General features: G+C 52.3%; 1 protein-coding gene across 2 annotated transcripts in view; it reads left to right on the top strand.

Moving 5' to 3' along the window:
* Positions 1–13657, top strand: part of LOC133355799 (rhophilin-2-like) — a 66027-nt gene that overhangs the window by 38633 nt on the left and 13737 nt on the right. For both annotated transcript variants that reach the window (XM_061573168.1, XM_061573170.1), the window contains exons 4-10: positions 2728–2803; positions 4886–4963; positions 5197–5321; positions 7193–7359; positions 8229–8416; positions 9770–9926; positions 10942–11061. In XM_061573168.1, the coding sequence (XP_061429152.1) occupies positions 2728–2803; positions 4886–4963; positions 5197–5321; positions 7193–7359; positions 8229–8416; positions 9770–9926; positions 10942–11061 (911 nt within the window). The remainder of the gene's footprint in view (positions 1–2727; positions 2804–4885; positions 4964–5196; positions 5322–7192; positions 7360–8228; positions 8417–9769; positions 9927–10941; positions 11062–13657) is intronic.

Below are 13657 nucleotides of genomic sequence, written 5' to 3' on the forward strand. Positions count from 1 at the left end.
GAGCCGGTGACGGGGGCGGGGGGGGGAGGCAATTTGGTGAAGCACTTGGGGGCTGTGGGGGGCTGCAGCGCTAAGCCGGTCCGTTACCTCCCCACCCAAACTCAACTTGCTATCCTCCCCCTCCACCACAATCTCCTCCACTCCACAAGTGGAACTCGCCGCCGTCGCGAGCAGCTGACCGCGGCGAATGCCGTTACATCCCCCGCACTGCCAGAGTCCCTCCCACTTCCACTTGTGTGGATTATTATATTTTTGTTTTAACAAACAAAACAACTGTCGAAATGAGTGGCGGTGAAATGCGGTAAATAGCCCGGCGGTGGCGGTCACGCTAAACCACGTGGCATCGGCACGGTGGCTAGGAGATGTTAACGACCTCGCCTGGTGATCCAGGAGTGCATGGGTTCGATCCCGACCCTTGACGCCTGCTGCTGTATATTTGGAGTTTGCATGTCTCTCTCTACCCATGGTGGCGTGGATTTTGCTCCAGGTCCTCTGGTTTTTCCTCTGCACATTTAGAACCCACAACACGCGTCTGGACGATTTGCCTGCTTTACATTTCCACGTGATGATAAGCCACATTATTGAGCTTTCATTTGTCGCCAGGTAAGGTGCGTAAGCCTTACCCAGTAAAATGAAAAATGTAGTTTTTAGTTTAGTTTTCAAATCTAGCCAGACTGTGGAGGCGGCAGCAGCAGCAGCGTGTGTTGGTGGATCGCAGCACGAATGCCGTGTTGCGAAGACGAGGAGGAGGAGCCGTGTGTACCCTGGTTCGTCAGGTGAAGGCGGCGCAGCAAAAACGTGGACTTGCGACTGTTCCGTCGGTATGGGATAGAGCGTTTCCCCCTTGCACGCGTGGGTTTTCTCCCCGTGCTCCGGTTTCACCTTCATGTATGTATATAGAGGAAGGCAGAGCTTGGGGGAGGGGTTGGCGGGGGAGATTGACGCCGGCTTCTCACCGCACGGCTGCTGCTTCCTCCCCACTCGTCTGTGGTTCCTCCCCCTGGCCCCTCCAAGTCGTCCCTTCTCTCCGAGTCGTCCCTTCTCTCAGAGTCGTCCTCCCTCGCCCTCTCCGAGAGCGAGCGAACTGCGTCACCAAAGATTACACGTTTATTTTTTCCGGTTTCTCCAAAGTCTGTGATTTTAATTCTACGTTGCGTTCCAGGTAGCAGTCGGTATTACAATCACAAACTGTAATCCCCACCACCTCCTTGTGCGTGTGTGGCATGATGCTTGCCACACACCCCCTTCGTGTGCCGTGCCGGCCTTCGTAGGTGCTGCTCGCTAACAGCACTTGCCCCAACAGTCTGTTAAAGGCTATACGGGGGATCTCTATCTTTTGGTCGTCGGGGTGGTATAATTCAAGGTTATTTATTTATTTGTTTCGGTAAATGTGTGGCTCCGTTCTGGCAGAAATCTGCCACCCAGAGCGCCATTACATCATTCCACATCAAAATTAACAATTCCTATACAGTTTACAGAAGCATAACAAGCAATTGGTGGATGTCAGTTAGTTGTACCTACGGGTCGGACACAAAGATATAGTCACACTTCTAGGTGGTGGGGGGGGGGGGGGATTAGCATATAATGCGCTATTTACATAGCTATATTTTAATCGTTCTTGCCTGCTTTGCTTTCGGTGTTCGGTGAACGTGCCGGAGGTTTTTACGACGCCGGATGAGCCACCCCCGTTGTTTCTCGCGTGGCGTTTGGCGTCGATTCTACTGAGCGGGGATCCGTCGCCTCTGACTTTCTGCCTCCCAAAAGGAGCGGCGTTGAGGTGCCGGTCGCAGCGAGTCGGTGGGGGGGGGGGGGCAAGGGCGGGGTCGTGGGGTCGCGGTGTTCTGTATCACCGGCCTCTGTATAGGACAAACGTCGCGTCCGAAACAAGCATTCGACATTGGGGGCCTCACATTACTAAACTAAGCAATTTTTTTTATTTTACCAGGTAAGGCCCATTGAGCTGTATAGCTTTTATTTCAGAAGCGATCTGGCCACAAATGACAGCTTGGCGAAGTGGCTCATCATTGTGCAGAAATTTAAAGCAGCCAAAAAAAGACTAAATGCACGTTGATTCTAATTGTGGACGGGAAAAACCGGAGGACTTGGATAAAAATCCATGCGACCATGGAGAGAGAACCTGCCAAACACCAAATACACAGCAGGCGTCAGGGTCGGGATCGAACCCACGACATCCTGCATACCAGGCGAGGAATTTAACATCTTGGCACCACGGCACCCTGTTAACAGAAAACACTCATCTTCTTGGTTCTTTCGGTAAAGTCACGTAGAAGGAAAATAATAAAATAATAAAAATAAAAATAATAATAATATAATTCTCACGACGTTTCGGCCACAACGCAAGCAGCCGTCTTCAGGTGGAGAACAGGTCTGTCGAGAAGGCAGAAACGTCGTGAGAATTATTTTATTATGTTTTTATTATTTTATTATTTTCCTTCTACGTGACTTTACCGAAAGAACCAAGAAGATGAATCCCTGCAGTCACGAAAGCTTTAAATCGAAAAGAAAACACTCAATGTATTTCCTTGGCTAGATACCATTAAAGTACCAATTGTAGGGGTCTCAAGGCGGATGGGAAATCGTTCGAATCGCCCTTTGAGGCTTGGCCTGTTGCTCGGAGCGAGGGAAAGGGTTCCTCTCCACGTGCCCGTTGCCCGCTGATGACCTCTGCGGTTGTCTCCCTGTGCGTGCACGCGTGTGTCTCCGCAGCACCACCGTGGCCATTCCCATGATCCCGCTGGGTCTCAAGGAGACGGAGGAAATCGACTTCACGACTGAAATACAGGTACGTCGCAGTCACCGTCTGCAGCTTGCGCTCGGAAGGTTAAAAGTTCAAATCCTGGGTGGGGGTGGGGTGGGAGTCAACTCAGCCCATCATCGTCATGATCATCATCATCCCTCCAGGGATGAGAAACTGAACGCCCCTTTGCGGGAGAAGTCATGAGTATGGTTGCCCTATGGATAGACTTGCCCCCTGCAATAGGAATGTGGAATTTCAACCACTGGCCTCTGCAGGGCTGTACATGGGAGATGAGGGGCTCACGCGACAATGCTCACTTTGCTCGTGGATTGCGTAACCTAACCTGCTCCCGATCATAAACTATAAAAACTATTTTAAAACTACTATAAACTATTTGATTCTAAATGTGGAGGGACCAGGAGAAATAACCATACGACCGCGGGGAGAGAGACACTAAAACTCCAAATATACAGGCATCGTCAGGGTCGGGATCGAACCCACGACCTCCTGCATACCAGGTGAGGTAGCTAACATCTTCATCGTAATGCAGCACGGCGTTTGATCGCGCTTTTGTTTAAAAACAAAGCCGGCAATAAACTTTTACGGGTTTCAAAATCTTCGGGTGCACACCCCCGCGGAATGCGGACGTTACACGTTGTTGCAGCCCTTTATGGCGTTTGGCTTTAAACCGCTTCTGGGAAATAGAATCTGCCAAGTTTTTGTTTTGCTCATCCGGGTGGTGGGGGGGGGGGGCGCAGGCTTCTGCAGCCACTCTTTTTGAAATGTGCAAAATATTTTAAATTTAAGTTGAGTCGTGTCATCCGTTTTTTTCCCCCGTGGGTGGATTTTGTTGAGCCAGGTGAGAACGCGACAGACACCGCACATCTCTCGTCTCATTTGCAAGATTTGACCTTTGGGGGGAAGCGGGGGGGGGGGGGGATATCGGCCAAACAATGAGAGAAAATCTAAATTGAAGACAAAGCACAGCAATTCAGCAAATACATTTCGGAGCAAAAACAACGACTGCGTTGAACACGATTCGAATTAAGTAAAAAGTACAGAAGTCACCATGAAGCAGCCCCCCCCCCCCCCTCAACCATTCCTTCCTTAAAGCTTCACGTCTTCTCCACCCACAGACCCAACACTGCCCAGACTCAACACTGCCCACAGACTCAGCACTACCCACAGACCCAACACTGCCCACAGACTCAACACTGCCCACAGACCCAACACTGCCCACAGACCCAACACTGCCCACAGACTCAACACTGCCCACAGACCCAACACTGCCCACAGACTCAACACTGCCCACAGACTCAACACTGCCCACAGACCCAACACTGCCCACAGACCCAACACTGCCCACAGACCCAACACTGCCCACAGACCCAACACTGCCCACAGACCCAACACTGCCTACAGACCCAACACTGCCCACAGACCTAACACTGCCCACAGACCCAACACTGCCCATAGACCCAACACTGCCCATAGACTCAGCACTGTTCACAGACTCAGCACTGCCCACAGACTCAACACTGCACCATAGACTCAACACTGCCCACAGACTCAACACTGCTCACAGACCCAACACTGCCCACAGACCAAACCCGCCATCCCAACATGGGTTCCCAACCTGGGGTCCGAACCCAGCGACCCGGCTGGTGAAAAGTCGACCATTTGTCGATGCTACGATTGACACGATTCGTAGCCTCAGCATCCTTTGGCAAAAATTAATTTTTGTTGGCGCGCGGTGGTGACCCGCGGACATCTGCGGAGCGTCGTGGCAGCGAGCGCCGTTGGGAATCGCAGCGGCATTGGAACGCGCGTAACGTACGCGGCGGAGGACCTTGAGCGGCCGGGGGGGGGGGGGGCGGGGGGGGGCAGCTCTTGCGTGATCGTGCTGCAATGTCTTCTTGGTTCTTTCGGTAAAGTCACGAAGAATGGAAATAATAAAATAATAATAATAATACTAACAATAATAATAATAAAATAAAACATAATAAAATAATTCTCACGACGTTTCGGCCACAACGCAAGCAGCCGTCCTCAGGTGGAGAACAGGTCTGTCGAGAAGACAGTCTGAATGCTGCAATGCTTCGCTCGCTGCATTTTCTCGCTCTGCAGGAATTCATATGCGAGCACTACGGAGAGGATGGGTCCAAGTACCTGCCCGAAATAAAGGAATTCATGGCGCTGAGACAGGTGCGACGTGGCGTCACATCACACGCGCGCGCATCATACACACCGTCCGTAGCGCCCACATCTCGTTACGTGGCACCAATGCTGCCTCGCTCCCGTAGCGCACTCCAGCCACGTAAAAATGGCAAATCTGGGCGTTTGGCCGTTTCTTCGACGGCCCTGTTGTTGAGTGACCACCCCCCTGACCCCCGCAATGTGTCTGTGGCCCCCCCCCCCCCCCCGCATCCCTGCCTTAGGCTGCGCGCACTCCGACGCGGGACGAGGCCGGCCTGGGCCTGCTCATGGAGTACTGCTCGCAGCTGGCGGCGGCCGAGGCGCGCTTCTTCCCCCCGTATCGCAGGACGAAGATTCGCTTCACCTGGTGAGCGCTCGCCTATCCACTCGCCCACCTATGGGCCGTTGCGTCCAGTGGCGCGGTTTTCACCAGTGCGCGGCGGTGCCGGCGGTGGCGGCAGTCCTCCCATTTTGCCGTTGCTCACCGAATGTCTTGCGTGGGCAGCTGGGTTGTGGGGCTTCGTGGAAATGTGGGTGGCGGGGGGGTGGGCAGCGTTCAGATTCTTGGGTCTCCACTGCGTTGCGGAAAGAATTCCGCGCGATTTATCATTTCGCGGGAGCACGAGAGAGACGTTCGAGGCCCTCCCCTCTCTCTCTCTCTTTCTCTCACCCAAGCTCTTCCCAGAAATCTTGGGGAAGGTTATCTCACTGCTGTTTACATTAAAGCAACCCTGGCGGCGGCGGCGGTGGTGGTGGTGATGGGGCTGTACCCCACGCATTTATAAACAAACTTGACGGGAGATGGCCCCCGTGGCTCGGAGGTCAGAGGGCAAGAGCCAGAACCGTTGAGAATCCTGGGTTTGAATCCGGGTTTCAGCCACAGCCTATGGTTATGTTAAACCGGGTCTCTCAAGTGCGGTGAGTTGATCGTCTCAGCCCGGTTATAAATTCCTGAACGCTAAAAAATATACAATCGCATTGAATTTGGTTCTGCACTTGATTTGGTGAGATTCCAGCTGCCTGAGAATGAAAACATCGGTTTGACTCGTGACGAGCATTGCTCTCGCATGGCAGAGCGGGTGGGACAGTGCTTCCCTCCGCTGCGCGTGTGTGTGGACCAGAGGTCACTTGAAGAAGGGGATGTCAGAGGTGATATCCGCTTCCGCGGGCTGTCGTCTGAACACGTGACGATTGATCGCCGATATCGCGATCGGGATCAAACTGTCCGGAAGTTAACACTTGCAAACACCTCGTGGTTGGTTCACCTTTGCCGGTACGTGCATAGTCATCTCTCAGTGGATGTCCTGGCCCTGTCCGAGGAATGTGGAATGGCCAACTCTGCCCGCACGTCTCTGCACAAGTCACTGGTGATCAACTCTCTACGCTTGAGAACCTGGTTTAATCACAAGTCATTCTATGCGAGTCTGTAGATTTATACGTTAGCCAATGGGTCTCTATGTAAGGATGTGGGTCTCTACGCAAATTTTTTGGGTCTATAGATGTGTAATTCTATGGGTCTATGTGTATGTCTGTGAGTTTCTATGTAAGTCTTTGGGTTTCTATGTAAGTCTTTGGGTTGCTGTGTAAGTCTATGTGTCTCTGTATAAGTTCATGGGCCTCTGTGTAAGTATGTGGGGTTTTATGCAAGTCTATGGGTCTCTGTGTAAGTCTGTGGGTCTCTGTGTAAGTCTGTGGGTCTCTGTGTAAGTCACTGGTGACCGGCCTGAGACCAACTCTTTCCTCTCGAGAAACCCGACTTGTTCACGGTTGGGCCGCTACAACCCGGCCCCGTGTCCGTACCCCTGAGCTGCTGGACCACTTCCTGTGATCGTTGTCGTCATCGTCGCCACTGTCGTCATCGTAGTCGTTGTAGTCATTGCAGTCATCGTCGTCGTCGTCACCATAGTCATCGTCATCATCATCGTCCCCGTCGTGGTCATCATCGTCGCCAATGTTCCGATCGTAGTCGTCGTAATCATCTTCGCCGTGGTAGTCATCATTGTCTTCATCGTCGTCGCCACTGTTGTTATTGTAGTCATTGTAATCGTAGTCATTGCGATCGTCGTCGTCGTCGTAATCATCGCCGCCGTAATCATCGCCGCCGTGGTAGTCCTCATTGTCGCCATCATCATCATCATCATCGTTGTCTTCATCATCGTCGCCACTGTCGTTATCGTAGTCGTCCTAATCGTAGTCATTGCGATCGTCGTGGTCGTAATCATCGCCGTGGCTCTGCAGGTGCGACTCTCTGTCGGGGCTGCCCTGCGAGGACCGGGAGGCTGGGTTTGAGCGAGCGAGCGTGCTGCTTAACGTGGGAGCCCTCTACACGCAGATCGCCGCGCGATGCGACCGCACCGCGCTCGCCGGCATCGACAGCGCCATCGCCGCCTTCCAGCGCGCCGCCGGTACTCGCCTACCTGGTCACGCACTCGCCTACCTGGTCACGCACTCGCCTACCTGGTCACGCACTCGCCTACCTGGTCACGCACTCTCCTACCTGGTCACGCACTCGCCTACCTGGTCACGCACTCGCCTACCTGGTCACGCACTCGCCTACCTGGTCACGCACTCGCCTACCTGGTCGCGCACTCGCCTACCTAGTCGCATACTCGCCTACCTAGTCGCATACTCGCCTACCTAGTCGCATACTCGCCTACCTAGTCGCATACTCGCCTACCTAGTCACGCACTCGCGTACCTGCCTACCTCGTCACATACCTGCTTGCATACTCGCATACCGACCCACCGATTCACAGACCTGCCCACCTGTTCAAGTACAAACCTACCTCCCTACCCTCCCATCCATTCTTCTCGTATTTCCTGAAGTGTCCCATCATGCCCACTCCGGTCACAAGCGGCCTATCTTCTCGCTGACCCTCCTCCACCCTGTGGCCAGTCCCACTTTCACTCCTTCTCGCTGCTTGCCCCCTTACAGCGGAACAAACCTCCCTCTCCACATCCGACTCTCCCCCCTTCCCCCTCGCTTTCCTCTTTTCGCACTGCCCTCAGGTCGTCCTATCTCTCTTTCTCTACCTCGCCTTTTCCCTTCCTCTTCTGCTACCCCTACTAGCACCACCCAACGCCCCTGATGCCTCCACCTCGCTCCCTCCGCCGTAGTCACTACCCGATCGCCATCGCTCAACTTGCCATTTTCTACTTTAGTCTGCAAGCCTTGTTAAGCGCCTTGGTGAAAGTCGCTTTATGAATACAAAATAGAATAGAATTTACCCTCCACCGACCCTAACCCCTGCCGCTCCCCCCCCCCCCCCCCCCAGGTGTGCTGAGCTACCTGGCGGAGGCGCTGCCGCACCCGCAGACGGCGGACCTGTCGCCCGCGTGCCTGGCGCTGCTGGTGCGCGTGTGCGCGAGCCAGGCGCAGGAGTGCGTCTTTGAGCGCTTGTGCCACGCTGGCCTCCACAACAACTTCCACTCGCTCCTCACGGCAGCGCAGGAGGCCGCCAAGGTGGGCGCCGGGCCCCGTTCTCCCGCTCGCTCGCCCGCTTACTTGCCCACTCGCCCACTCGCCCACTCGCCCACTTCCTCGGTTGCTCGCTCGCCCACTTGCTTGCTTGCTCATCCATTTCCTTGCTCGCTCGCCTACTCGCTCACCCACTTGCGTGTTTGCTCGTTTGCCCTCTTGCTACTTGATTCTAGATTTGAAGCTTTCGTGACTGCAAGGATTCATACTTCTTAGTTTTTTCCGGTAAAGTCACGTAGGTAAAAAAATTAAATAACAATGTATACGAATAAAATAATAATTTTAATTTCATATTTTTTTACCTACGTGACTTTACCGAAATAACTAAGAGTATGAACTCTTGCGACTTGGTTCGCTCGCCCACACGCTTGCTCGCTCACCCGACTGCTCGTCTGTTCACCCCTAGTCACCCGCTGCATGGTTCGCCCGTTCGCGGAGTCGTCCACTCGCCCGTCTAGGTCGACGTGGCCGGGTGGTTCGTAGTGGCACCGAGTCACCACTACCGAGTTCAAATCGTGGATGCGGGGGTCGAATTTGGCTCATTATCCCTCCGAGGTCGATAAAACGGTTACCACTTTGTGAGGACGTTATGGCCCTTGCCATAACAATGTGGAATTGCCACAACCCGCTCCGCCGGGCCGTAAACTGGATGTGAGCACTGCCTGAATGCGCAAGATCAGTGCGGACGGTTGGTGCGCTGCGCTACCAAGCCGGTAACCCGAGTTCGATTCCCGCTCATGGCCAACTTTTTGGTGGTGACAGGTTATCCGAACCGGGCCTGGGCCTCCCCTAGGTCGCCTCAGCCTCAAGTGATGAGTACCCGGTGAAGCGTGTAAAACTGTACTACTATTTATATTTTACCAGGTACGGCCCACTGAGCTATACAGAAGCGACCTGGCCACAGATGATCGCTCAATGAAGTGGCTTATCACGTGGGAATTTTAGGCAGCCAAATACTATAAACACACGTTGCTTCTAAAATGTAGAAGAAAAACTGGGGGGCCTGGGGAAAAATCCACACGATCACGAGGAGAACATGCAAACTCCAAATATACAGACATTGTCAGAGGTGAAATTGAAACCACGACCTCCTGCATACCAGGCGAGGTAGTTAAAATCTCGCCACTCTGCGCCCCTGATGTGTAAACATCAGCCGGGCGTGGTGCTGGCCACCAATCCCCCTCCAACCCTCACCTCGTGCGTCTTCCCGGCCTACGCTGGTCCTCGCTCAGAATCGGCACTTGCCCCAACCGTCCGCCGAAGGCTACGCGGGTGGGCGGGGGGGGGGGAATCTTTGTCTTTGTCTTTGACACGTGGTCCTGGCTGCGGTGGGGGCAGGTGGCGGAGGACTACACGGGGGTGGTAGGCGCCATGCAGCAGCCGGAGCTGGCGGAGGTGCTGCCCTTCTGCTGGAAGTCGCTGCTCAGGGCCAAGTCGGAGCACTTCGGCGCTGTCGCTCACTACTACCTGGCGCTCGCACTGCTCGACCACGCACGTGAGTCATCGCCGGGGCCTGGGGGGGGGGGGACGAGGTGGATGAGGAGGAGGTGGATGGGGGTGGAGGTGGATGGGGGTGGAGGTGGATGGGGTAGGAGTTGGGTGGAGGTGGATGGGGGTGGAGGTGGATGGGGGTGGAGGTGGATGGGGGTGGAGGTGGATGGGGGTGGAGGTGGATGGGGAGGAGGTGGATGGCGAGGAGGTGGATGGGGGTGGATGGGGGTGGAGGTGGATGGGGGTGGAGGTGGATGGGGGTGGAGGTGGATGGGGAGGAGGTGGATGGGGGTGGATGGGGGAGGAGGTGGATGGGGGTGGATGGAGGTGGATGGGGATGAGGAGGTGGATGGGGATGATGAGGTGGATGGGGGGATGATGAGGTGGATGCGTCATGGTTAATTAAGGTGCCACGGTGGTGAGATGTCGAACTACCTCACCTGGAATGGTTCGATCCTGTGTCTGGATTTTGCGTGTCTCTCTCTCTCCCCGTGGTCGCGTGGATTTTTCTGCGGTCCTCTGGGTTTCCCTGCACATTTATAAACACGTGTTTTAGGGGATTTGGCTGCGATCTATTTCCACGCGATAAGCCACTTCATTGAGATATAATTTGTGGCCACTTCTGAAAAGAAGCTAATAGCTCAGTGGGCCTTACCTGGTAAAATGAAAATGGAAATATTTTTTTAAATTGTTCAGGCTTGCTTGGAGCAATTGCTTCCAAGCAAGCCTGGTGGATGATGGGGGGGGAGTCACCCACCCACTCTGCGCGGGGTGGGTGTCGCCATTTTGTGCTTTTTTTTTGTGACCTTTGCCCTGAACGTCCCGACCATTGCCGTGATCGTCGCCGTGAACATTGCTTTGATTACCGTGATCGCGGCCATTTCCGCGACCACCAGTGTGACCGTTGCCATGACCACCGTGACGGTAACCGCCGTGCCCATCGGTGTGACTGTGACCGCCGCGACTGCCGCCACGATCATCGCCGTGACCGATCTCTCCCGCGTCTCTCACGGCCGCAGCGGCGCCGGGCGAGGACTCACGCGACCAGGAGAAGGCCCTCATGGACGTTCACGAGACGTTGCCCGAGGGACCCTCCATGCACGTCGTCGTGACGAACCTCGACGAGCGTACCAAGCTAGGTACACGTCATCAGCGTTGTTTGTTGTCGTCGTCGTAGTTATTTCGGCCGATGTCTTTGTCAGCATCGTCGTCGTCATCGCTGCCGCCATCATCGTCTCTCCATCATCATCAATTGCTAAATTTGCTGAGGCCACAAACACCCCATCATTATCATCATCAACATCTCCATCATCATTGTTCCCTTAGCCTATGCTCTTTAGGTCCACATTGTTCGGATCAAAGGATTATTGTTATCAATAGTTTTATCGTTATCGTCATCGTCATCAATAGATAATGACTTCTTAGTGCCTGAACACTTCAACATCATCATCATCATCATTACCTTCGTTATCATCATTACCATAGACCATCATCATCATCGTTACCATACACATCATCATTACCTTCGATATCATCATTATTATCATTGCCATTGTTAACACCTTCATCATCATTGCCATCATCATCTTTATTGTCATAAGCACCTTCGTTATCATCAATCCCTAGACATCATCTCACCATCACTATTGTCATTGCCATCGATTGGCATATTCTCAAAGTGTATTCTAGACTTGCAGCTTTCGTGACTGCAAGGATTCATATTTTTAGGTTTTTTCCGGTAAAGTCACGTAGGTAAAACATTAAAATTAATCAAAGTAAAATAAAATAAAAAAAAATTAATATTATTTTTTATTATAATAATAAATATTATTTTTTATTTTATTTTACTTTTATTAATTTTAATGTTTTACCTACGTGACTTTACCGAACAAACCTAAGAATATTCTCCAAGTGCTTGTGCACCCCCACACTAATGGTCGAAACCCGCTCAGAGTTTGCTGTCTTTAACAAATTAAACACAAATGCCGCCGCATGGCACGCGTCCGAAGGCGGTTTGGCCCATGGGCAAGTGTGGAACAGCTGAGTCGCACCAGGGCAAAGTGGGGGGGAGGGGTCGGGTGTGGGGGGTAGGGGGGTGCGGAGGGAAGGGGGGGTGGGAGGAGGGGGGCCGTGGAATTTTTTTGAAAAAGTTTATTGACGTCATTGGCAGACAAGAACATTTCTAGTAAAAAAAAAACAAGCCAGGTTTTCTAAACTTTATTTTAATCGGTACTTAGAGCTGTGTTTGAATTTCTCATTTGAAACAAAACAAACTTGTAATCTAATTTTATCTCCATTTTTGCATCACAATTAAGGCTCTTTTTGGGTCGGATCGTCACGTGTTGTATAATGTCAACTTTTTTTTATTGCTATAACCGCTGCGCCACCCAGCGACAGAGCCAATCAAATCAAGGGGAAGGGGAGGGAGGGAGGGATGGGGAAGGGGGGGAAGGGAGGGGAGAGGTTTAAAAGCCCAAGCAGAAGAGACAATTTTGTCCCACGTTCCGCTGGAAATTCCACCCAACACCATCAGGTGTTCACGTCATGCCTACAACGCCGATCTCAATCAAAAGTAACCAATTACCAATCTCGACATTGATAGTGAAAGCCTTCTGTCGGCGTCACATGACGGTGGTCATGGTCACGGCCCGCGGAAGTGGATATCGTAGAGTTACTTCCCAGATAAAACATTTCTTCAAGTGACCTCTTGTCCGCACACAGTTGAGGGGAGGGGGGGGGGCAATACTTCCTCACCCGCTCGGCATATAAGAGCAATGTTCGTCGCACAACAGCCAAACCCACATTTTTAAATCCTTTATATTAAGTTCGCTTGCTTGCTTGCTTGCGCGCTTACGACCGTGCAAATCTTTCGGTCGTTTTTTAACCCACTTCCCGTGATCCAATCCAGCTGACATTTTGCACACAGACTCGTTGTGCGTGACAATTTATTTTCGTGAAAAAATTTTCCTAAATTTTCCACTTTTTAGGAAAAATTTTAATTTCATATTTTATTTAAAATACCAATGTGCTAAAAATGAAACTCTTACTCAAGAAAAACAGAAATGAATAATAAAATAAAACCGATGCCACGCATATAAAGGATTTATAGTGAAAAACTTTGTTTTTACGGGTTAATTTTTTAATTCTCACAGCTGTAATTTGGCCAAATTTAAGTGCAGAATCAAATTGAATGTAATGGTTTTTTTTTCCTGCAGTTATCGGTGATTGGCCCATCGCCTTACTAGGCTTGAGAAGCCGGTCTAATTTAATGAAACCTGGATTCGAACTCAGCGGTGTCAGCATCTCTGACCACTTAGCCACCCGGCCGCTTCAGGTTGTTTTTTATTTAAATATTTTTCAGCCGAGAGATAAAAATTGTAACCGTATGTTAAAAAAAATCCAAAATTAAATACTCTAATCGTTCACGAGGCGTTCACTGTACAATGGAAGTCCTCAAGTCAAGGGCCCTAGCACGTTGCCGCGGGGACAGGGTCAAGCGTTAACCACGAGGGGTCGCCATGGAGACGCGGTCCTGAGTGCTGCTCTCAGGTGCTTCAAAGAGAACATTCCCCGACATTCCCTCAGGACGTTGAAACACCACGAGCGGGGGAAGGGGGAGGTGGCCGAGTGATTCACGATGGTCGTGTCTGAAACCCCGAGCCGTCGCGGCTAGGATCCTGGGTTCGAATCCGGGGTTCGGCCCGCCCGACCGCAGCGGTTAAGCCGGGTTTCTCG

The sequence above is a fragment of the Lethenteron reissneri genome, chromosome 52 (genome assembly GCF_015708825.2).
Source record: "Lethenteron reissneri isolate LAM-NWPU_2019-01 chromosome 52, ASM1570882v1, whole genome shotgun sequence".
In the NCBI taxonomy this organism is placed as follows: Eukaryota; Metazoa; Chordata; class Hyperoartia; order Petromyzontiformes; family Petromyzontidae; genus Lethenteron; species Lethenteron reissneri.